At 37.8% G+C, this 26,489-nt stretch overlaps 1 protein-coding gene across 1 annotated transcript in view; it reads left to right on the top strand.

The window, feature by feature from the left end:
- The window catches only part of IMPG1 (interphotoreceptor matrix proteoglycan 1), a 46,074-nt gene extending 20,128 nt beyond the window's left edge, over positions 1 to 25,946 (top strand). The window contains exons 7-18 of the mRNA XM_065730923.1: positions 1,533 to 1,679; positions 3,313 to 3,371; positions 5,095 to 5,115; positions 6,523 to 6,776; positions 8,171 to 8,247; positions 8,745 to 9,279; positions 19,156 to 19,724; positions 20,613 to 20,832; positions 23,915 to 24,125; positions 25,134 to 25,310; positions 25,418 to 25,602; positions 25,915 to 25,946. Coding sequence (XP_065586995.1) covers positions 1,533 to 1,679; positions 3,313 to 3,371; positions 5,095 to 5,115; positions 6,523 to 6,776; positions 8,171 to 8,247; positions 8,745 to 9,279; positions 19,156 to 19,724; positions 20,613 to 20,832; positions 23,915 to 24,125; positions 25,134 to 25,310; positions 25,418 to 25,602; positions 25,915 to 25,946 — 2,487 coding nt within the window. The remainder of the gene's footprint in view (positions 1 to 1,532; positions 1,680 to 3,312; positions 3,372 to 5,094; positions 5,116 to 6,522; positions 6,777 to 8,170; positions 8,248 to 8,744; positions 9,280 to 19,155; positions 19,725 to 20,612; positions 20,833 to 23,914; positions 24,126 to 25,133; positions 25,311 to 25,417; positions 25,603 to 25,914) is intronic.
- Positions 25,947 to 26,489: the final 543 nt, after the last annotated feature.

The following is a 26,489-nucleotide window of genomic DNA, read 5'->3' as shown; positions in this document are numbered from 1 at the left end:
TCACTTTGATCATCACCTTGCTCTCTTTGTGGTTTTAAAACAAGATATAAAAAGCCTGGATCTGAGTAGAATTATCCTTGAAGTAAATTCAAATATTAAAAAAAATTGTTAAAAGAAAACACAATATAGTTACTAATAAGTATAAATAAGACATATATATGCAATGAATGCAGTAAATTTGCCTGAGTGACATCTTTGTATCACTTCCTTAGGCACTTGCTCCAAGACTTTGAATTATAGAATCATAGAATCACCAACTCTGGGAAAGAACTCCAAGATCATCTAGCCCAGTCATTTACCTATTACTACTATTTTCCCACTAAACCATGTCCCTTAGAACATCTACACATTCCAGGGACAGTGACTCGACCACTTCCCTGGGCAGTCCATTCCAGCACCTGACCACTCTTTTGGAGAAGAAATGTATACTAATATCCAAGATTAATTTGAATTTAAAGCTCTAGTCTGTTTGTGAGTAAGGAACAATACATACCCCTTGGCCTCTACATTAAATTGTACTATACTTAGGATGAGTTAGGAAATCTTTCTGAATGCACCCACAGTGGCCAGCAAGCCAGCCAGAAAGCTAATTAGCTTTTGGAAATTAACATTGTGGAAGGGAAAATTTACTAAGCAGAGACCAAAACTTAACAGCATTGGGAATAAATAAATAAGAGTACTTTTAATAGCAGTAAAGTCATCTGCACAGAAAAGGTCTAACACAGGTAGGGCCAATTCTACTTTATCATTGGGAAATTAAATATGAGTGAACATCACAGAATCATAGAATTGTCGCGGCTGGACCACTAGAGATCAAATTCAACCCCCTACCAAAGCAGCTCCCTAGCCCAGGTTGCACAGGTAGGCGTCCAGGCGGGTCTGGAACATCTCCCAAAAAGGAGACTCCTCCAGCTCTCTGTGCAGCTGTGCCAGGGCTCCATCACTCTCATAGTTCCCACACACATTTGTACAGAACTTCCTATGCATCAGCCTGTGGCAATTTCCTCATGTCCTGTCGACATACAGTGCAGAGAAGAGTTCAGCCTCATCCCTTGGCCTCCCGCTCCTGATAAACTGAAATATTATGAGACAGATTGGCAGTCTTGTTCTTGTTAACCAATGTACTCTTAGAAAAGGATACCAACCAGCTTTTAACATTTACTCGTTCCTCTCCTTGAGGTCAAGAACTGTTCTCCAAGGTGGCAAGTAAAGCCATACCACTTTAATGACATTGGAAACAAGAACTGGGAACTCTGCAAAAATATGGCTTGATCTACTTCATCATCTTCTTTTATGAATAGAAAAGGTAGCTCTCAAGTGAAAGTAATAAAAACTTGTTTGCAAAGGCAGAAGAATAAAACCAAGTGGATGGAAGCTGTCACTATTTGTAGGATGATTCAGAAAGGATTTGGGGGATGGGTTTAAAAAGGGACCCATCAACCTCTTAAATATTGAAGTGTAGAGGGAAAACAATAATCACTCGCCTTTGTTCCTCTCTCTTTTTTTTTTTTTTTTTCTCTCTTCTCTTTCAGGAGCTAGGAACAAATACAGTCCCAGAACTGCCTGCAGAGCAAATGGTTGAATTCAGTGTTACTCTCACTGATCAGGAGTACACAGCTGAACTTAGTGACCCCAACTCCCCACAGTATCAACAATTAGCTGCCAAATTTCAGCAACAGGTAAGGAGGCTTAGTGAATATTGAAATCGTGGTTTTATAAAATGTCTAGATTTATAACATGAAGCTACCACCACCATGAAAAAGAACTAGAATAAACCATTCTCAGTTAAATGAAGTAATTTCTATTGTCTCAAGACCTTCAGTTTTCCTTCAGGTATAACCATCTTTTTGCATTGCTTAGGCTGTCTGTCCAGCTGTCAAGCTAACAAGCAATCATCTTGTTCATCAGTAAACCCTCAGATAACTGATGAGGAGAATGTTGCTCCCACTGTAACTTTAGGAATACCATTTGGAATTAATCAGGAATTCATGGACAATATTACTTCATCATAATTTAATTTCTGTAATAAACATAATGAAAAATGTAATATAAATGTTAAAAGTAATTAGCTACTGTGATCTGAACTATTTTTCAAGGGACTTAAAGTCATTTTTGTTGTGCATTACCATAATTTCTGTAAGAAATGGAACATCTGCAGTGTCTTCATATAATTAATAATGATAACGTAATGTTCAGCTACCGTTTTTAGAGTTAGCAGTTAATGATGATGTTCCCCAAAGCCTTGCTTAGTAAAATTAAATGAGCCTTCTCGTCAGTCTCATGGCATTTCCTCAGTACAAGCTATTTCACTATCCTGGTTCAGTTTCAGGTGTGCACAGAAAAATAGTGAAGAAAATGTTGGCAGAACCAACAAAAATTGGATACTCTGGAAATATCCAGTATTATCCTCAAACAGAACTGCCTGCATACATTGTTACACACGTAATGGTGCAAGTCAGCAATATGACTTTCATTTAATCAATTTTAAAATATTCCTATAGCATAGAATAAGTAGAATATGAGGAAGTTCTTACAGAAGGGAAAAAATGCAAAGTTTCTTGATTTATAAGCTATTTTCCATCGTTGTGAAATTTTATCTAATCACTTTATAGTGTCCATAGCTGTTCTTGACAAGAAATGTTGACAAAATAATGATTTGTAGTCCAGTAGCATGCACTTTCATCCAAAAAAAATCATGAAGGCAATATTATTACTTACATAATTACATAATTATTGCTTCTGCATCATTTTTACTACGTTAGACCAAGCATGAAATGAAGTAGTTACCTCCATGCCTTTCCTACTGCCCTCTTGTGAACAATGTGCAAAGGGCATGTAGACAATAACCAATTTTCTGTGCTGGATATTCACTTATCTTCTGCTTGCTGAAACAACAACAAAAAAGACATCTATACTGATATTGTGTAGCTGATATTTGATATTATTGTGATAATAACTTAATCTTCTTCTTTCAACTTACCTTAGAAGTACCTGTGGGTCTGACTGCTCACTCCCTACCATTTCTGACAAAGGCTCACAGAAGAATGAATGAGTTTTAAATTTGTACAGGGTTTAAATGGAAATATACAGCTAAGGAAGAGGAAAGATCTCCACACTAGTTCATGTACTTTTTAAACAATATGCTGAAATTAAAGTAGCTAGTTCCTCAAAAGGTTTTTTAATTTCTCTTCAAGTGGTGTTTCCTAAAACTCTTCCTGAAACATGAAAAATATACTCTAGGCATTCAACTTGTGGTTTTGCTTTTTAGCAGTAGAAGTCACACTGAATTAATGAGGTTATGTTTTTCTATAGATGCAAAAAATATTTGAGAAACTTCCAGGATTTAAAGAAATCCACGTATTAGGATTTAAGTAAGTAAGAAAACGGGGGTAATTTTTCTATTGGCTATTTGGATTCTATTCTCTCTTCTTTCCTTTACATGAAGAGACCTATTCATAGTGGAACGTGTGTTGCTATAAATAGAAAATAATTGCCCAGGAACAATACAGTAACAATATGGAGAGAAGTGCAAATACATCCTAAGTGAGCTTTCAAATTATTAAGGAGTAGCTTTCATTCTCTGAGAAATCTTATTGCAGGTGAATAAAATAAATGTTTTGAAATGATTTCTTTGCTAGCAACATTGCATTGAAGAATTTCTTAAACGACAAGGAGAGTTAAAAGCAAGACGATTTAGATGGCTACACTTTTGTGTGTAGATCTTGTGCTCTTCATGATCTAAGTGTAGGTGCTTTGGAAAGAAAGTTGCAGGTGGACACATGTTCACAAACAAAATTTTCAAATAGGTTTCTCCCAGGTATGTCAAACAATTCTTTTGATTAGATTCCTGTTCTGTCTTGCCAATTCTGTCAGTGTTAGCTTCTTTCTATGTTTACTGCTGATACAGACTGCAGTATTCTTTTTTCAATAGACAATATACCGTTCCTTTCAAAAACTTCAATTGTTGTGCTTCAGTAGACAAAAATATATGAAGAGCCAAGGGAAAACCAAATTGCTAACAGCAGTAAATAACATAAAATTGAAAGCGAAGAAAGAGAAGGAAGAGACAGAAATGTGTGGGCTTATGGTACAGCATTAGGAACGTTCAACTCTTCTTGTAATATTTAACAGATTTTGAAGAACATTCATATCACAATGCATTTTTTTAAAAAATACACTTTCTCCTAACTTTTTGCTCACAAAATTGCTGGTAAATAGGACTGAAAGAAATAAACAAGTGAAAATGACTTGCATAACATTTTGATAATTAAAGTAAGAAGAAAAAAAAAGCTGGCTACTGCATAACCATAGCAGTCTGCAATAGCTCCTTACAGATAAAACTTACATTAAGTGATCTCTTTCAGTTGCGATCTATGAGATCTTTAATCTACTTCTGTTTAGTATTGCATTCTTAGCTCTCTGTAGCTGATAATTAGGTACATTCATCAATGTGAATGACCAGAACTGCCCATCATCTAGTGACTTAGCTAGCTAGGTCCACAAAAAATAGGCCTTAGATGAGTTGCTATCCATTCTCCTTTGACCATATCGCTACATTTATTAGCAGAATCTCCCACAAGGCAATATGAAAAGACAGCATTAGAGACGCACCAGAGAATTCATCAAAGAATACAACAAGAAGAAGGTCAATATAGGCATGCCCTTCAAAGTGATTAATAGATCATTACCCCTCTGACTAGGATCTGAGTAGGTGTCATGTGCAGCCACAACAATAGTTGCTTCTACTGTCAGAGGTGTTCACTACCACTGTAAAGGAATGATCGGCAATGCTCAAGTTGCACCAGTGGTAGTGAAAAACAGGAAAGCTATTTCAAATATTTCAGACTATCAAGGTAAAGTAAAATTCCTATTTTTCCACTCAAAACATGACAATTTCCACAATTTTGAAGGGAAAAAGAGTAATGCTGGAGAGCGGGCTGTCATTTTCACACAGAAATAAAAATCATAGGTAATGCATAAAAGATAAATTGTCAGAACATATTTTTGATGTACAACTGATTGATTTATCAGTATATATAACTGTTTCTTTTTCTTTCACAATTCTTCATGGTACCCTTTTTTTCTGTGATGAAGACAGAAGAAGGAGAAAGATGGGTAATTTGTTTCTAATTCCTAATGAAGTTTGAATTTAGATAAATCAATGAATAGTATTTATCTTGATATGACCAAGTAAATAGATTTGTATTCTGTACAAGTATAGAAGCTGTGACGTAAAGTAGCAGGGATAGCTTTCACTTTCATCTGCAAGGTTCATACAATCAAGCATGTCAGGATGTCACTCAGGGAAAACAAATGGTCAGACATAATAAAATGTACATTCAGATGGCAAAATATCAGTCATAAAGTTAGAAAGAAAGAAAGTTAGAAAGAAAGAAAGTTAGAAAGAAAGAAAGTTAGAAAGAAAGAAAGTTAGAAAGAAAGAAAGTTAGAAAGAAAGTTAGAAAGAAAGAAAGTTAGAAAGAAAGAAACTCTATATAAAATTTTCAGTTTTGATCATCTCTTTCCTTGCTGTGTTTCCATACAAATGTTATCTTCAGTAAGTATATAGGATTTGTTTGGTTACCTCTGTTATCATGGCAGATAGAATGTCAAAGAGACCAGCTACTAGCTTAATAAAATACAGGGAGTTATTGACGGGTAATACTATCACCTATTTGTCTTCTTTTGCTTAGAAGTGCTGCTGGGGAATAATTTGTATGGCAGATCCTAGAATTTCTCTTTTACACCTAGTTTAAATGGAAGAAATTTCTACTTCTTTTTCTGGATTCTTGCAACATCACATAAAATGAATACATAACACAAAGTAGATAGGGCTTACTTCCTTTCTCTCTGAGAATTTGATATTATAGCAAACAACAAATATTTTAGTTGTAATTTTTCATGTTAATAATGTGAATTTACAGTTTATGAAAAGTCATATATCTTCTGTTAAGTGAGTAAGAAGCTATATCTACTCATTTGAATTTTGAAAAGCTGTCTTCCATAGTGAAATATGATTTGCTTGCCAAATAAGCTAATTTTCCTGACTTATTTCATCCCCCCAAAATTGCCCCAGATGTGATAGGATTTTTGCTTATCTGCAGTTTTATGAACTTTTTAATCCCTTTTAATACATTCCTATGTAATTAGCAAGTGGTTATTGCTTCCTGTAACTGCCAGCATGCATTTACAATTGTTTAAATCTATGATCAACTGTATCTAGAGATATTACCAGCTCCATAGGTCTCTGAGTCATAAACTGGATTATGTTAGAATATTTTTATAATTTTATTCAATATTGGAAGTTTAATTTAAAAGTATAAACAGAAGGAGGAAAGGCTTAGGCATAGTAAAAGTAATTTGAAGATTACAGTGTCATAAGAAAGCAGTATATCTGTGTTATTTCTACAGAAGAGAATATGTTGTAGTTGCATGAATTTTTTGTTTGCTTCTTTGTAAGATCAGCCTTCAGGCAGTAACTGATTTTGCTGCACTGAACTCTTTTGCAACTTCCCTTTGCAGGTCAAGCAGCACTATAGCACGATACATGGTAAATTTTGAGAGAGATGGCTCAGAAATCAAAAGCACCGCAGATGATATCTCAACTATTGGATCAAATAAGGTTGAAAATGAAAAAGCTCCACTTTCTGCAAAGGACGAGAGAGAAATATCAGCAAGCAAACTCACAGTGACAGACCTTCAGCAGCTGGTTGCCACAGCACTCCATGAAGACAGGTCCCTGCCAGTGGACCTTGGGACACTTCGGTTTACTGATGGTCAGTAGGCAGGCCAATACTGGGCACAAGTTGTAAACTTGCCCTTGCAAATAGGTGGAGTTTCGGTACAGCATCCTTTGCTCTGTTCAAGATTATTTTCATTCAGTGTATCTCGGTCACTTAAGTGTTGCACAGTATTTAAAGGATGCACAGATCAAAGTTTAAGTTTGTAACAAAATACAGCTCTGTGTTTATGTAGTCTAACTCCCAATCATATTGGAGGGTCTGTTTTAATTTGTTTAGAAACTCTTGATATTTTGCATGCTAGGGCAAACCAAAGAAGAAAAAATAAAAAATAGCTTGAATATTCATTAAATCATTCTGAATTCCCAGTATGGACAATCACCTGTCTTCAGTAAGATAAAAAGTGAGGGGTTTCTCTAACCTAAGTTTAGCTTTCTAAAAGCTAAGCCTCTACTGTAAGCAAGCCCTATAACTTCCCACTATAAAAACAGACAGGGACATTCATCTTAAAGGGCAGAGAGGAATACAAGCTTAAGATTTAAAAGAAGAGGAATACAAATTTAGAGTGTCAATATAGGTGAGAGTAGCCCTATCTGAAGGGCTGCATCAAGTCCAGTACCACAGCTAATAAATATCCCCTTATAGTCCAATAGTAATTTTTTCAAAACTAGCAAAGCCCTAGTTTTGGGGAAGTGGGTTAAAATCAGGGAAATAATATTAAAGTGTTGCTCAAATGTATACTCGTCAAAATGATGTTCAAACACAGACCATATCACAGTTACATTTCATTTACAGGTAGCAGAAAGTGTGTAGATGAGTTAATACTTTTTGTAGTATTCAAATATCATATTTTAATATAGACTAAAGATGCCAAGACAAATTTTCGTGCACATAGAATACTTAAATAGTGTCTATTTTTAATCAACTTTTCCCTCTAGCTGTGTTTAATAAGCAGTTTTAGAAAAGCAACATGCATGTATGCATGCTTAAAGAGCTCCTCTGAAACAGTTCAAGCAGCGCTAAAGCCAAAACCCTGAGAGTAACAATGGCATGGACTCCTGGTAAAACTGAAAAGAATTTAGGCTTAATGAACAGCACAATGTGATGAATCATCATAACCCATGTGAGTTAAACTGAGTGGTTCAGAGATTTTAATCATTCATCCAGCTATGCCCAGTTCAGCTCTCTGCAGCCCTGCCCTATTCATACTAAATAAAGAATACAAAGAATAATGCATATAAATCTTCTGCTTTCTTCATAATCACCATTTTAATTTGAAATTTATACCTCTCTGTTCTTAACATTAATTTTTAAAAATCATCTTTTTAATGGAGAAGAGTTTTAATGTTTTTTTCTTTGTTTGAACAGTTTTCAGTGTACTATTGATGAAATATTGTTTGTTTTCTTTCTTTCTTTTTTTTTTTTTCCAGAACCTATGAAACCATCAAGCGATTTTGATAATGATATCCAAGGCATGGTCACTATTCCTCTGGCAGGCCCTGATTTGGTGAGTTAATTCCATCTCTTTTATTAATTTACTTCTTCATGAGAATTGACCTTGAACACTGAAGGTGCTTGTAAATATACACAAAAGTGCTCTTTTGCAGAAATACGTATCTGCCTTTTATAAATGCTATCATGATGAGTGTTGTGGTGGTATAATGCAAGGAGATACATGGTTTAAAGCATTTGCAGGTGAATATTGCCACTTGATTGCATTTTCCAGTTTTCATTAATAGTAAACAACTGCTCACCAGTTCAGTAGAGCATCTCAATGAGAGGAGAACAATTGACAAGGGTAGTAAAGGTCATCTTTGACTGCATTTAAACACCAGGTAATGTGATTGGGATCACATGCATATGTCAGAACTCTGGCATAGCCCATGACCTTATGCCGCATTAGGTTCCCATGACTAAAGATTATTGGTTGTTTGAGGAATGAAAGTTAAACACAATAATGAAAACTACCTTTAAAATCCACTTCCCTCTGAAATCCTTTCTTAGGATGACACCATAAGCGTGGAACTCCCACTGGTTTATCCTAGCCCAGCAACAGTGGACCAAACTGGAGATATCTTTGTTGAATTTACAACCGGAATTCCAGTTCTAAGCAGAGAGATTGGTGAACCTGAAGATTTTGATAGTAATTTTATTACATCTGAACCTGTGTTCCCAACCAAACCCTCCAGAGAACCACCTCACGTCAAATCTCCAGACACAGAAGCTGTCACTACTGATTACCAAAGATTCACAGTGCCTTTCAATGCTCTGGTTAGCCCGGACAGCCCTCCAAAGCCAGAGGATTCCTACCTGCCTCCTCCATCAGATGAATCAGATATCAACGACTTAATCACTGATATTGATGAGACTCCAACAGAACAGGTTGTCACACTGGCAGTTAACACCACAGGTAGCTTTACCCTACCTACTTTCCTTCAAGCTACAGATGAGAGTATTGAAGCTGAGACAAAGAAAGAACTGGTTGGAATAACAGAACCACCTTTCAAGGAACCTGATCTAGACAGCCTGTCTGGACAAGGTAAGATGCAATCTACCTTTTCACAAGAAAGAGTAGGAGAAATGTTGTTATTAAACATATGGTCACATGTAGATACAACAAATACTCTTTTATCTTTTCAATTTCAGTGTTAACACAAATATTTATATGCCATCGCTGAGAAAATTATACTTTGCATTTCTGAAACAAACAAAAAAAAGCAAACATAAAAGAAACTGCAAATGGTAAAGCATAAGGCAAAAAGGCAGGATTTGTACTGTGTATTGTGGTAGAATTTCAAATTGACAGAGCAAAAAGACATATTGGGAAAAACAAATAAATAAAGGCAATACCAGCAAACACAAACAAGACGTATTACAGAGTTGAAAACAGAACGTAAATTACTATGGCTTCTATAGGCAGGTCTGGGTGATAGCCACAAGAATATCAAGAAATAATATTTTCCAAGCAAGGAGTACTGTGCATCAGAAAAGTCTACACTTCTGCAGATCTGAAGAATGTTAATACTTCTTAAAAATTACTATTTTCCATATTTGTTTATTCAGTCTTTTTCATTCAGTAGGGTTTTTAATGGCACTCAGAGGTATAAGGAAAAACCAGATAATGAATCAGAAAATGTATACATGGTTAAGAATATAAAAGCTGCCACTTGAGGCAGGGAAGAGCCCAAGTGTTGTGTATGGTCACGTTGCTGCACCTGGTAGTTTCTCTGGTAGAGTTAGCTGCTCTTACCCTTTTAAGAATTATAGTTCTGTTGTACAAACTGCACAGGATTACCTTCTACTGGAAAAGCATGTTCTCACACATGCAGAACATTGGATGCATTCTTTTGTGACATATTGCATGCCATGAGCAAGCACAATCCTTCATCATTTCATGTACAGGTTTATTACAGTACTGAGTCAAAGATTTGCCTTTATACAAAGAGTTTTGAAGTGAAAGAAAAGCAAATAGTCTATGATTGGCAGAGCAACTTAAAGATTAGAAAAAACATTTCTTATAAGAATCAACTGTGAAATGGTCCTGAAAGTTTGTGATGAAAAGTGTTGAAAGTATCAATTTTGGTGTGTACCGAGAAGTCTTACAATGCTGCTGCTAACAGTATAGCAGGGAGAAGACCTACAAACTTTCATTCTGTTCACTCATGGGATCAGGGCCTTAACATAAAGCATGTTTGTTGTGCATTTTGCTAGATAGCTGAAAAGCATTTTAGTCTAACATCTTCCAGTGACTAGAGAGAAGCAGTTAGGACTGTTTCACCACCAGAAACGCAGAGCAGTACATGCTGAGGATCCTAGGTCTTTTTTTCCTTCAAAAATTGTAAACAGCTTGTTTATTGCAATGTTTTTAGTTACTGCCTGAGTGCTTTTCACTGGATGGGAGGAAGAGATGAACCTCCCTCTGGCTCCAAGGTTAGTGCTTGTTTGGCTATTCCCCAGTGGCAGTGCAGGACCATCCTTCACTCAGCTCTTATAAAGGTTTCAGGTCAAAGCTTGATGCTATGATTCCAAACCATCCTCATAGACATTGCATTGCATAGTTTAGTGACTATCAATGCCATGAGGCAAATGTCAGAACATTTTAGGAAATATCGTGCAGATGGAACTCACTACCTAAAGCTATTACTGTCTGTACTTAGGGCATTTAATTTTTCACTTAAAACTTACAACTTCTGAGTTCTGTGAGTGCAGGTTTGGAATGAACCTTTTAATCACCACTTTCAGAAAGAGTTACTAAAACACTTAGTAGTGCATACTCTTTTTTTTAGCTTCTAGTCAGTACTGTGCACAGCATCATGTTTTTACATTTTTCCTGGATATTGCATATTTAACAGGAAAAGTATATATGGAAAATCAGAACAATTTTTATTATATAATTTTTATTAAAGTCAATAGTACTGGTGATATTAACTGTAATACTGCAAGTAAAATTCATGACTAGCAGGTACAGGCTTTTCTCCATTTTGTGCCTGGTTTCATTTGAGAGTGTTTCATATCAACCTTGAAACTGTTGTGAAAGAGCAGGAACTACTTAAATCATTCTGCATGAGGCTGGACAGCCTGCAATTCTATTGCATGCATTCCCAGCCATTTTCCTGGACTACAGTACAAAAGTTGGACATTCAGAACTTAATATAACTTTAAATTTACTCACATTCATCATGAAAGAAGGAGATGGCTTGCAAAAATAACTTAATCTGTTATTCTTTCTTGTGTCTCAGTTTTATGTTTCCCAGATGGACTTAATTGCATTAGTTATTACCTGCACAAAACTGGAGACAACACATTACTACAGGGTCCTCAGCACTGAATGGCTGAAATCCACTCCAGCCACTTTCACTGTGTCCACCTGAAGTTTCTGAGCAAGTGAATATAAAAATATTTCATAGCTTCCAGGAAGATCTGCAAACCCACACACACAAAGCTCTCCATACAAGGTCTAGGGAAGGGAGAATAAAAGCAAGAAGGAATTAAATCATTGAGAGCTGTTTTTAAGCCATGTAAGATGAGATTTGTCAGGAGTGGGCAGACAGAGGGAAGAATGAGCTAGAAGATGTGAGGCTTCCTCCATGTGATATTACACAGTTTTGGGGTGATTATGATGTCCATGGGCAGTAAAAGGCAGACCAGTGAGAATTAGAGAGACTTTTTTTCACCAGACAGCGATGGTAATTACTGAAGCCATTGAAGCAGCCCAGAATTACTGGGAAAATACAAAGCTACCTTTCAAGAAAGCCTGAAGTTTGAATTTCAAATTTTATTTTGAGATTCTCTAATAACACCAAGAGAATTAACATTGGTACAACTGTCCAGGCCTCTAACTGGAAAGTTCTCAATTACCTAGCTATGGGGTTTAAACTTTAAGTAATTATAAAAAGGGTTTTCTTTGCTGAGGCACCTTCAAAATCTGAGTTTTCATTCTGTATTTACAGATAGTGTCAACAAAACTGCTCTTTTCTACTGAGATACCTGCTCAACGTCTTCTAGAACTCTTATTTGTATTTTTTCTCTCTGGAATCAACTCATCTCTCTTTCTTTATGGCTATATTTCTTCTCCCTTTCTTTCCAGTCTTCCCATGAGTTTACCTAACACAATATGATCATTCAGAAAGGAGTGTTAGAAATGTTGTTATTTCAAAATCCAAGAAAACTCCGATAGTAAGAAACTGCAAGTAAATGTAATAACAGATAAAGGCATTTGTGAAGTCTGCAACAGAAGTGAAATACTTTTGCTCCTAAACAGTATGAAGAATTTTACATTGTATTTGTTTTGACAGTAGGCACTTAGTGTTCACATAATCCTGGTAAATGGTTATCTACAAGCTCTAACTATCATGGAAGAAGCACTATTTCTGGAGATGTCATTACAGAAATATAGGAGAAAATGAAACAAATGCTAAAATACTTCAGCTATTTTGTTGTTCTTGTACATCTTGAGGTCATCAAGCTGAATCATCCTCAAGAAACACCTTCAGTGAAGATGACTCTGCAGAGTGTATCACAGTGTTTTTCCTGTGAGGGAAAAAACCACATTGTGTAGATGGTTGCATCATAACTGTATGTGTATCTGATAAGAGATGTGTTCCTTTTAGTAACTGCTCTCACATTTTATGCAGCCTTGTTGTGAGACATCCTTTGATTTCCTCCTCCTGCCCAGCAGTTAATTCAGTCATACGCTCCCTCTCTCTCACTGCTATTTCATAGCAACCTCTAGAAAAACTCAGTTTTCTGGATGTCTGGGGATTCTTTCTGCCTCTGGTTCATTCCCAGCTGCCTGCGGGCCATCTATGGTTTGCACAGCTCTCTATTTGGCATAACCAACATTGTCATGAAGATGAAAATGCCATTACTTCTTGCAAGAACATCTCCAGATATTCTGGGTACTGGAATTCACATGGCTGTTTATACAAGGTAAGAACTCTTCTCTTTTCCTTCCATGATTTTCTGTTTTTCCTTGTGTTTTCTTTGACATTAAACTGACAGACTTTTTTCCACACTCTCCCTCACCAGATTGTCTTGGTGCCATTTCACTTGTAACTTCAGATGTGCCAAGAATGCTTTCTGCAAAGGTGCTGCTTTAGCCTGATGCTTGGAAGAGTGAACAGGTAGGTCTAGCAGTGTAATCCTCTCAAGCATTAAAAACATCAAAAAAAGTAACGTGTATATTGAAGATGAGGCTGACTGCAAAAATTTCAGCAGACATGTTAAGATATGACAGGCTTAAAAAGAAGTTCGTCATATATTCATGATTAAGTTATAATCGCATACTCAGAGTATTACAGATATTCTGAAGAGTCCTAGGGAGTATATGGATTAGTATACCACAGCAACTGGTAACAACTACTTATTGCTTATAGACATTGAAACTCCCAAAGAACAGTGCTCTGGTTATGTTGAGATGCACAAACTACAGGGACCCTTAATAAGACTCAGTCATCCCTGAAGCATCTGCTCCAAAATCCTTATCCATATCACTAAAATTGAAGCACATATTTAAAATAAAACCAGCAGGATCTTCTCAGTTAGACACCTTCCATCTCTCTCTTACTTGTTCCATAGCAAAACTATGATAAAAAATCACAGTACCTATATCCAAGGTGCACCAGAGGAATAAGATAGTCCTCACTGCGACCTTCATTCCACTGTATCATTCAAAATCAATTACCCATAGTATGAAAAAAAAGGTATTCAGTGCTTTGATTTTTCTTCCTAAGTCTAGAAGTGCTCATTTGATGACAAGATTTTAAGATAATCTCAGATTTCACTTTCTAATTTTACGTTTTTTCTTCTCTGTTTTTAGGTCCTTGGGTCAACGCATTACTTGAATGTATCTCATGAGCCCTCTATGCTCTTTATAGCATTTTGCAAACTAATAAACTTGCCTGATGGTCCCATGACCTACAAAAATTTGTTCTTCCATTTTTTTTATCACACGGTAGTGAAAAACACAGGAACTGAAGAGGTATTTAGAGGATACTTTCAATTCTGAAGGATAGACAGCATCAGAATATGTTTCTAGTCATTCTAAAGTAAAATAAATAGAAAATAGTACTTCTGCTTCAGGATCTTAATTGAAAGAGCTCCAAAATCATATCAGAGGCATGGAGGAGTATGCGTGGCATTTAGATGGCTGCTTCTTTGTTTTCTGATTTGCAAAGATTTATATTTTTTTCACATAACTTCTTATTTAAAATTCATGAAATACTGTTTTTGAATTTAACTGTACAGCCATCACCAACTGGAATAAGAACTTTTAATGCACCTGAAGCTACAGTTTTAAGCAAGATGTTTTTTATTCAGATTTGACTCCACTTTGTTAAAAGCATGTTTGTATCTGCAAATTCACTGCTTCTCAGTTTTGCTTCTCTATTTAATTCATTGATGCAAATACCATACAAGTTCAGACGTCAGTTTAGCACAGCATCTTATTTAAGATATAATTTTATGATTTTATATGTTAGCCAATGTTGCTGAACTTTAATACTGTATGACTTACGAGAGATGATAGCCACAGCAGCCTCAGGCAATGTTCACGTCTTCATTGGGGTTCACTGAAGACAGAGGAAAGGGAGTTCTGTTTTCAATGAACACAATAACTGGCTTCTGGAGGCTTCATATAGACAGAATGAGAACCCTAAAAATTAAAAAGACAAAATTAGTCATTAATTCTGTGACCTGGTAGGTTAATGATCCCCTTCCCCTGTTGTACTCCTAATCCTCATCTTATCTGAGCCCCAGCTAAAAATAGAAGACATCAAACTCAAATTCAGTACTCTACTTATTTATTTGCATATAACACTCCTGCATCCTGGGAATTTGTGGCATTTCAAGCATGCAGAAAATATCTAAATTAGAATTCAGCTCCTTGCTGTACCATTCCACCTAATATGTACATCCGCAGGGCTGTCCATATGGAGATTTTTTACCCTGATTGTGAATCAGTCTTTTAACTGCATACTTTTCTTTTGTTTTTTCTTCAACCAGCTCAGTTACAAATATCTCCATATAAAGTGTTATGCTTTAACTTTCATATACAGAGCTATATGTCAGTGGACTTGTAAAATGTGTCCATTTCCAATATGAAATGTCAGTGCTTATTAAGCTCATGAATGAAATGAAATGCCAAGTTTTCCTGATGTACAACCTTCTGGGCATACTTATTAATGCAAAGGCACTAGAAAACCTTTCAATTACAATTTGAACTTTTGTAAACAGCAATTCCTTATTCATGGTCAATTTGAAGGCTCTTCCTCACTTAAAATACATAAGAGAACAAACTAATTAGACAAAGTTGTTGAAATGGCAATTGATTTCTTTTTTTCTGATAAGTAAGTTGAACCTATGCATTTTAATCCTCCAGCTGGGGAAAAATGCCTGCATGCAGAACTCCTCTTACAAAGATTTAGTACAGCAGTGCACCCAGGAAATTGTCTCTTCATTTACTATTTTCACGTCTTTGCCAACAGCAGTTTAATTTTAGATATAAAACTATCCTCAGTACAGAACGGCCCTGCCTTGTCCATATAAAACATAAAACACCTACAGATTTCATCGAACAACTTTACAGGATTGTAAGTAGTGTAACAGGCTGAGAGTTAGAGTTGAGTTTTTTATTACTGACAGTAGTGTTTAATTCCATGCCATTGTTTAACCTCCAGTGTGGTTACTCTGGGGGGTTCATTTGAGTTCAGCATCTTATTTCATGGTCGCTGTGGGTTCTTTACACCAAAACAATGCAGCTGTAGAGCAAACTGTGTGCTGAAATGAAGTATGCTGTGACTAAGAATACCTGAACCTTCAGTGTTCATGCTTTTAAACTCATAAAATAATTGCCTGTCTATTTTCTGTCCTTCTGTTGTAATAATCTCATCTCAAAAAGGCAAATTGGGTGAAGGGTTACCACTAATTGCTCTGTGAGGAAGTAGTTGAAGTGTGCTTTGAGTTCTATTTCAAAATAACAAATACATATATATGCGCATATATATACGTATATATAACAGCAGTATTTTAAATGCAAAAGATCCTTCTGGATTCCAAATGTCTAGGTCTTCTTTACATTTCAAGAATATTTTTAACTCTCTAAGACTGATCTCATCTCACAATCTCATACAGACAGAGGAAGAGTTTGGCAAAACCAGTTGCAAACCATTTTACTGCTCTTTTCAGTACATCTCTTGTGAAAGCAGTAACATGACACAGAGTGCAAAAAAAGAAGGGTCAGAGACCCTGCAACTTGTGCTGCATTGCAGTGAGTACTCAGCAGGATTTTAGGTTAACCCATTTCCTGTAATGCTGCAACAGAGTGCCGTCACCTTTGTGCTCTGTCACTCCCAGCTGGAGAGAGTGACTAGGAGGCAGAAACTGGCAGCTTATGAGAACTGATGGTGCATGCACCAGGGGTCAATATAGCGTGCCCTCAAGGCTTCTTAAGTTACTGTTTGTAATAAGAGAATGCTGGAAGATATTTATAGTCTATGCATAGCATTTAAATATATATATGTGTGTGTGTGTATGTATGAATAGATAATTATTTATAATAGAGCTCTATTCCAAATCTGTAACATACATATGGTTATATTTCTTCACACTTGCTGCAGTTTTAACAGCTGTTTCAGTACCTATTTCTCCTGAAGTTACATCTTCCTAAACATAATCCAACAATTCCATCACAGCCATGTGCACAGGTGTATGTTTCTGTGCTTTCCTTGCTCTGTGGAGCCATAGGTTCATCCCATCAGTAGATCATCCTATGTTAATACCTCAAGCACTAATGCTAAGAAATCTTTTCTGGGTTCCCATAACTGATAAGGGACTCTCACCCCTTATCAGTGTCACAAATAACAGCAAGAGCTTTGTAAACAGAGAACATCACCAGGCTTGTTTTGGATTTGTTTACCTAATCTGTCTGTATCCTTGATTACACAAGAAACACAAGGGCATGACAAGAGAAAATCATCTCAAGATCCTGATAAAGTACTGGGGCCTTGAGCTGTGGTGTAGTGTTTGGTGCTTCACACTTCATGCAGAACCCGGTGTCCATACTACATTTTGCTCTTCTCTTCTGGCTGCAGCCCTTTTATTTTGTTAGCATCTATTATTACTCACTGCTTGTTAAAAACAGACTTAAAATACATTGTGTTTTCAGATAGATATTTTTGTAATGGAATAACGTTTGCATTACTTACAGATACAGTGACTGCACAAATGGAAACAGCTACTGTAACGACCTTTCCAAAATTACCTCAGTACTGCTAAGAGAAGAAGAAGTGGTTGATTTAGATAACTAAAATCACGTAAGAGGAAAATTGGGCATCAGTTGATCAAAAGACACAACGTATGTTTGGACAGTTATCTTGTTAAGTACTTATCCATTGTCTAAAATGGAGAAAAGATGACTGCCTTAGAGGATACACCCAACTTTTAAATGCCCCCTAGAAGTGAGATCAATACCACAAAAAGATGCATTCTCAAGATTCCCTAAGAATCTAAAGCAGAATCAAAAATTAAGCCCGGCTCTTTCACAATCCACACCTTATAGTTTAACCACTAGTTAGTCATGTGGCCAACTTCACAGAATGAGGCTATACATTCCTACTAAAGCACACTAGCCTTACCCAGGGTACAAAAATGTATGTTATATCAATAAAGGAAAGAATAATGAAAGGGAAGCAGTAGTGGCTCTATTTAAAAACAAATAAATAAATAAATAGGCAGATTAATGCTTTGGCCAAGTCATAGTATCTGCAGGGAGGAAGAAAAGATCATGCCAAAATACTAATGTAAACAAGATACGCAGAAATTTTACCTTAAGGTTTTCTCTGTTTAAAATACATTTTTTTTTCCTAAAAACAGCAATACAGCAGCAGTTCAGTCCTTGTCCATTTAGAAGCAAAGAAATAGAAAGGGACACAAAGACTATCCATGGGCAACTCCTGCGTCCTTCCTGAAACAGTTGCCACCTCTCTCAGTGAGGGTTTTTCCCAGTGCAAACAATTGTTCAGTTCCTTCATTGGCCACTGAGAGGAAGTAGAGAACAGAAGAATTCATTAATTGGAGGGAAACTTCTGTCCTCTCAGGTGATGAGTGGTATTGCCCTGCTGGGGCTGCTTAAAGTTCAGAATAAGGAGCACCCGTAAATGTAAAGATGGAAAAGGACACAGTTATCAGACTGAGTAAATGCCTGTGGGACAGAGGCCATCATTTTCTGAGAGATCATGGCAGGAAAGTAGCTGAGAGCCACTTCCAGTTTCATCAAACTTCAGATTTGGATTTCAGCGACATCCATCACAAAGCCTAGGCCCATGCCAAGCCCTAGTGGGAACCTCATAAAAGTTTAGCAGCAGGGTCATATGGAGGCTTTTTGAGAGCAGCAAATGATTTCTTAGGGCTTGAATTTGTTTTCACTGCTGCTGTTGCCTTCTAGGTAAATCAAAGGAGATTGCCTCATCGTTTTGCTTAATAACATTTTACGTTCACTGGCAACTAATAGCCTTAACCTCTAGCAGAGAGGGGAGCAACAGAATGACTCTGGCATAGAATTGATCCAAGCAGACAACTCTAAGCTGCAATCTACTCTTTCTGTCAATATAAACTGACAGCACAATTACGTGTCTTCAAAACAAGACTGCACTTAGGAATTGCTCAGGAAATACTTATGGCGTGTAATTATTACTTAACACATCACCTACAGAAACCTCATCACACAAACATATGGATGAGGTGTTTCATTCATGTAGTTCTTCTATGCTGATGGAAATAACACCTTCATGTTTAGGTAGCATTAAGTCTTCCTTTTAAAAGTGCTTCAGGGTTAATACAAGATAACATTGGCTCCATGTTTAAGATTTGCTACACTCGTTTTTCAAACTAGCTCTTTCATTTTCCCGTTTTCCTGCAGCAGTAAAGATCATGGATGAACTAGAATCATCAGGTGATGACATTCTGGTTACAACCAGCACTTACAAAACGTTGCCTTTCCTCACTGGTTCAAGTGACCTCTTTGCCACGCAGCCAGAGGTCACTTTTGCAGCAGCACTGCCACCAGACCAAATCCTACTGCCTACAGTGACCAGCCCATTCTACAGCCACTCTGTTGTCATTGACCAGTCCCCTGAAGTACCAGACACTTTGATGCCAGCAGCTGCCAGTGTTCTTCCCGACAGTGCCAGCACAGGAGTTCAGGACATTGCTGCTGAGTTGGACGGCGTCGGAGCGAAGAGCACGGCAGCGCTGGATGAGGCAGAGCACGGCAGTGGCGACATCTCAGTGCAGACATCTGAGCCTGCAGAAGCCACCCAGGCTCCCACGCTGAAGTATGTGACCACCAGCTCCATGACAACAGCAGCCAGAGGCAAAGAGCTCGTCGTTTTCTTCAGCCTGAGGGTAACCAACATGCACTTCTCCGATGATCTCTTCAACCGGAGCTCGCAGGAATACAAAACACTGGAACAACAGTTCACGCAATTGGTGAGTGAAAAGCATCTTGAACAACACATGCAATAGTCAGACACAGCTGGAAAACAAATGCACATCCCTCATCACTAAATTACGTTAATTATTGCTCCATAACTCAGGAAAAACAGCAACTAGCTTCTGTGAGAGCTGTACCAAGAGGTTTTGGCAAGGAAATTCTGATGTATGCCAGTTGGTTCAGCCAGTCCCGGATAGCACAGTATTTTAACAGCATCAGCTCCTGCTGCAGTTCAGTCTGATAAGCACTTTTAAGGGACTCATAACCCTGGGATGTTCTCAGAGTGTGAAAAAGCATTTTGTGAAATCAATTATTAAAGTGTTTACTTGTTCAAGAGACTCCAGATATATGGCTTGCATGTCATTATTTGGCTTTATCTTAGATCAACAACACTGAATACATCTAAGACTTGTGCCTCTATGCCAAATTTAAAAATAGCCTTATAAAAGATATCATAGCTTAGCAGAGACTAAGCTAGTGATTAGATATGGATTTTCTTTATGGGTACAATAGGGCAACAGGTCAGCTCAGTAGCATGCCTGTTATGCTTTGCCCTAACCTGCCTGGATTGAACGTTTGAAAATAATTACAGTTGGCTTTTGAATGCGGTGATATTTTTTCTTTCAGATGAACAAGTTCCCCAGCTGCCATGCATTTCATTACAGGGAAAATTGCTGCCGTCCAACTCAATACATCATTAAGAAAGATGCAAGAGACCTGAAAATAGTGAAGAATAGAAAAGTGAATTTGGTGGTGAAGTTCAGTAACCATATTAAATTCAGAGAAATAAGTGTTTACTTGATATCTAAAAGCAACTATAAGAACAATTATAGCAGCTAGACACTGACAGTAAGATAAAATAAAAGCAACTTTTTATTTTGCAGCTACTTCCATACCTGCAGTCCAACCTTACTGGTTTTAAGCAACTGGAAATACTAAACTTCAGGAATGGAAGTGTGATTGTCAACAGTAAAATGAAATTTGCCAGAACAGTGCCATATAACATCACAGAAGCAGTACACTGTGTTTTGGAAGACTTCTGTGACGCTGCCGCCCAACGCCTCAATTTGGAGATTGACAGCTACTCCCTGGATATTGAGCCAGGTAAGGTTATGTTATTAACATATTTTAAACAAAAACCAAGCAGGTATTTTTTTTTCTCAAATTCTACAGTTTTAGAAAGATTACATTTTTTGGAAATAATTATATTATGAATAGCCTACCAGTGAATGATTAGGAGCAATAAAAAAAAATCTTGTAGATTCAGCTGTCTAGAGATGTATTTCCATTCTACAGTGAAATGCTGAGTGCAGGTGTTGATCTCTGCACATACACTAACTGCTTTTTAGATCAAGATCCAAATACAGGGATACAAAAAATCTTTAGACTAATGGCTGGGTGAAGACAGGCATAAAAAGCTCAAGTACAGTTCACAGGAATGACTCATCCAGATCTTTTTTCTGAGTAGGTAAAACATCGTTTCTGATGACTTTAGCAATCTAAGAAAATCGTTGTTTAGGACATCATTAAATCTATCTTTAGAGGGCTACAGATTTCAGGAGAGAATGAGGTAATTTCTAGGAAAAGTAGAATTCAACAGATACTCACTGACCTGAGTATTACTAATAGATAGCTCTCCATGGATTTGTAATTCTAGAATCTCTCCTGATTTAAAAACTACAATGGTCGTAAAATAATCTAGGTTGGAAAAGACTTTCAAGATCAATCAAGTCACCTGGCCTGTCAAGTTCCCATCTCTAAATCATGTCCATTAGTGCCCTGTCCACACATCCACATTACCTACAAGGATGAGAATTCCACCACTTCCCTGGGCACACTATTCCACTGATTGATCACCTACTCCAAGAAAGAATTCTCCTTGATATCCAATCTAAATCTCCCCTGGTGAAACTTGAGACTATTTCTTTGTCACCCGAGAAGAGTCCAACACCCTCCTCGCTGCAGACTCTTTTCAGGTAGTTGGAGCAACGAGTTCTCCCCTCAGCCACCCTCAACTCTAGAACAAACAGCCCCAGTTCCTTCAGACACTTCTCATAACCATTTTCTACTCTCTTCTCCATTTTTCTTGCTGACCTCTGCAGATGTTCAAGCAACTCAGTATCCTTCTTGTAGTGGGGACCAACACTGAACACAGCACTCGAGGTGCCACATATAGGGGGAAAATTATTTCCCTGCTCCTGCTGGCAAAACTATTTCTGATAAAAGCCAGGATGCCATTGGCCTTCTTGGCCACCTGGGCACACTGCTGGCTAGTGTTCAACCAGCTGCCATGGTATACTGATGTTCTGCTGAATGAAGGATAAAGAAGTCCTAGGAAAACTGAAATCTGGGCTACCATAGGGTCTTTGCTTTGGTAGTTAAATATTTAATAAAACATGTTTAGAAATTCAGCATATTTCCATGTGTTTCATAGCCCCACTGTATTTTTATTTGGTGGAAGGGCAGGAAGCTGAGTAAATTATGGTAATGCCAGTGAATTCCTATTTATTGTGAAAATAAGAGCCATCTAGTGGTAACTGTTACACCACAACAAAATGCTGATGGGAACTGACAGCACAAAACACGTAACCAGACTCAGCAGCTTTTACAGCTGTATAGGACTAACTACATTGGTCATAAGTAATAACAAAGAACAGTGTAGCAGGCTTTTAAAAATATCTGCACTCATTTTGGTTTTTTGTCAGCTAAACAAAGTGAAAACACAGAGAAGGTTACAAAGCACGGCAGGTACATAGCCCAAAGCTTTATTAAGGGAAATGAAACACCATCACCAAGAATGACCCCCTAGCACAGAAATCTGCTCATGTCTAACTCTCCCTGTCACAAAGAAATATGCTGACAGCTTCCAGCTTCTTAGCACTGCAGGACTGTAGCACACACAGACCACAGAGTCACAGAATGGTTTGGGTTGGAAGGCACCAAAACCCACACAGTTCCAACCCTGTGTCATGGGCAGGGCTGCCCCCCACTAGATCAGCTGCCCGGGGCCCATCCAGTCCGGCCTTGAGCACCTCAGGGATGGGGCAGATTTTTGAGTGATTTTGATTTCAGACCAGCCTTGAAACCATGCTCTTCTCCACAGCTAAGACAAGGTGCGCAAACCTCCTTTGGAGAGTTCGGATCACTCAGGACCTGCTGCGCTGTGTAGCCCTGCTCCTGCCTGTCCATCTCCTCTCATTTCCTTCTCTGTGCTCACTTTTCTTCACGTGGTCATTATTTTATGCCTTACTGGATTCTCACATCTTATTGAAACAGCGTGCTGACTAAAATAGAGATTGTATCCCCTGTGCCACTTGTCATCTTTTGCCTTCTATTTATGGGCCTCACCTTATGACACGCACGAAATTGCCTCCAGGAGACAAGAGGGCTGCAGCCCTCCTCCTTACCACTCCATCAGCACACAGCTGGGCTGAGCTCTGCCTTTAATGGCTCCTTCTGCATCCTATATGCATTTCTAGGAAGAAGCAGAGAACAGGGAAGGAGAACAAGACTTGTGTGACAGCTGAAGTCAGGGCTTTGCGCTGCCTCTGACCTGGGCTCCCAACACTGGCAAAAGCATTCTCCTTTAATCTCAAAGATGCATCCCTTACTAAAAATAAATACATATATATATACATATATAAAAGAAAAAAAGAAAAAACAAATACACAGCAAGATTTCCCTATGCTAATACATCACTTCAGATGATGCCCACCATGCACTTATTTTCTGCAGTTGTTATTTCTAGCTTGCAGTCACCATAGTGTTGTGCCATACTCACTAAGCTGATTCCTTTCCCTTGTTATGCTCTGAAGTATGTGTTTAAGATGCTTCCTAGATCTTACACATACACAAGACAGTAGCATAGCATCCTTGAGTACAAAACTAGTGCTTTAAAGTAAAAAAAAAAAAAAATTAAAAAAAAGGATCAAAATATTCAAGTATGAAAAGCCTTGTCAGTGAGGCAAAGATAAAAATCACAGGATGGGGTGAACAACCGTACCAGTAAAAACTTGCATGCTTTCTGTGTCACACAGAGAAGAAAAACCTGTGTTCCCTTATGCTATACTGTACACCATTAACATGCACAAGCGTGCACTGTTTTCTCTTGCTGCCACCCAGCTTGCCAAATACTTGGAGGTTGACGTCTCAGTGCTCCCGTTAATGATCTACCCATCCTTTACAGCTGATCAAGCAGACCCATGCAAATTCATGGCATGTGACGAATTTTCCAAATGCATAATGAATGAGTGGACAAAAGAGGCTGACTGCCTTTGTAAACCCGGTTATGCAAGCCAGGATGGATTGCCCTGCAGGAGCCTGTGCGAAATGGAACCACATCTTTGCGACAATGGTGGGAAGTGTGAGTTAGTTCCAGGAAGAGGAGCTGTCTGCAGGTAAATAAATCAAGCTTAACAGGAACTCTGTTAATGGACCCCTGGTTCTGTTCCATGAACAAATGGAGCTGAGTGTGTACTTCTCAACAGCATAAACTGTGCTAATAAGCCAAGAACTCAATATTCAGACACTTCAACTAACACTGCCACAATTCATTTTCTGCAGTGGAAGTCACAGAAAAGGGAGAAAAATTGAGTTGAGCACAGCGATTTGCAAAAGTGGCCGCAGTACAGCGGCAGCATTTCAGCTGGGAGCCCGCCATCTAACGGGGTCCTCCTGAAAGTTCTACTGCAGTAGCAAAGGGAGCTTCAAGACCAACCTACTACATAACCACTTCCCATTTCAGAAAGGCTTGGGTGCAGAAATTACCAAACCAATGGTTGGAATTATGAGGAAGTAATACATGAAAATTTTATGAATTATAGCAAATTACATACTAACCTTATGCTAGTCGCAGACTGACAGCTTGTACCTATTTGTACAGTCTGTATAGTAAGCTATGACTAGTGTGGAAACATCTGCTTGTGAATTTATTTGGAAACATACTAGTTTTTCTATCAACTGGAAACCCTCTGTTCTCATAAAATACGATAATCTTCTGCCCTGCCTTAAAGGAAGCACTGTATAGTGGAACTTGTACTCCAGATCCTGCTGGTCAGATTAAAGTCACCAATAAAGAGAATATAGGCTTCAGAGGGATGTTCAGGGATTATTCTGAAACACACTTGAACTTCTAAGGTACCACAACACAAATTTTATCTGAACATTGTTAAGTGGGCAACGAACCAATCCGTGGCTTTTTGTTTAACACTTGCTGTCATGAATATAAGAGCATTTTCCTTCTTCTGTTAGGAATCACATTGTTTCATACAGATTCATAGCAATTAATTGTATTGCAAATGCCGTGCTTATCTTTAATTGCATGTTTTCCTTTGTTTTCATTTGAGGTATTCTGCATTTTCTGCCCTGAAGTTCTGTATATTTGTCTCTTCCTCTCCCCATTTTAGATGTCCTGTACGCAGACACAAGTTTTACCAAGAACAGCGCTGTGCAAAATTTGCTCCAGAACCCACACAACCCTTCACTTTTAAACCTGTCATTCTTGGCTCACTGAGCCTTGCTTTTCTTTTCGTCATTTTAATCATTAAGTTAAGAAGAAAAAGCAAAAGAAACTCTCACTTGGAGTAAGCGGTTCCATCATCTTTTTCCTCACATTTCAAAAAAAAAAAAATTCCTCTTTTTTAATTTTGTAATTTGAAATTTACCTAAACAAAAATGTTCTGCATTGTAGAAGGCCCACTCTCAGCAGCCGCAATTCAGAAAATGCTGCAAGGATTAACTCCGCTTTCGAACACGATGAAGCCATTACTAGCTTTTGCCACACGGTTTGTAGTGTAAATGCTTGTGCCAGTAGTTCCTCAGAGACCACTGACCAAGAAGCATTGCACAGACTTGAAAACACAATTCAGTATGGAGGTAAAACGCATGGAACTTCTTTTCTTGTTCCTCAGCACATAGCACCATCCAGATAACAGCATGTCTTAGCTCTACAACTAAAATGAATTTGATTTTAAGCTCTTGCTTAGCCATTTCAGAACTAAAAATACTAATTTCTGTGTTTACTTTTCACACTTACTGACATCTTGGTTTCCTCATAGAGCATAGAACTGCTTTTCTTACAGCTCTTTTGCATGGCTTTGGTGCCCCGTTTGATCCAAGTGCCTTTTGCAATTTATAGAGTGAAATAACCTTTTTTTTTTTTTTTTCCTGTCCAATTTCATGCTGTAGGTCACCAGACGAGTTTACAAAGCCAGGACTGACAAGTTAGTCTGTGAAATTCTGCATTTCCAGCATCAGACAGACAAAACCAAGGTTTGTGATTATTTTCAAGATCTTTAAACTTCTACTGTTTCCTCTTTGCAAATGTTAGCAGGGAGCCTCTCTGTACTTGTTCAAAGAAAGCATAGGATCATTAAGGTTGGAAAAGACCTCTAAGATCACCTAGTCCAACCACCAACCCTTCCCCACCATGCCTACTAACCACATCCCTCAGTGACACATTCACATGGTTCTTGAACACCTCCAAGGACAGTGACTCCACCACTCCCTGGGCAGCCCATGCCACTGCAACATCACTCTTCCTGCGAAGAAAATTTCCTAATATCCAACCTGAGTTCTATGTGGAGAAAAGCTCACTCTTGGAGGCTTGAGATGACAAGAGCAGCAGTCACTTAAATATCAAGAAGGAAGGAATACCTGAAATAAAAGTTGAAAGTTCAACACAAATCAAAGGGGAAGCTTTAATAGGATTGTTTAAGAATACATAGTGCCATTTTAAACAACAGGAATTCCAGCTTAGGCAG

The sequence above is a fragment of the Cyrtonyx montezumae genome, unplaced genomic scaffold, assembly GCF_038088225.1.
Source record: "Cyrtonyx montezumae isolate F1298 unplaced genomic scaffold, pur_monq_1.0 scaffold_13, whole genome shotgun sequence".
Taxonomy (NCBI): domain Eukaryota; kingdom Metazoa; phylum Chordata; class Aves; order Galliformes; family Odontophoridae; genus Cyrtonyx; species Cyrtonyx montezumae.
This window is presented reverse-complemented; position numbering and strand designations above follow the sequence as displayed.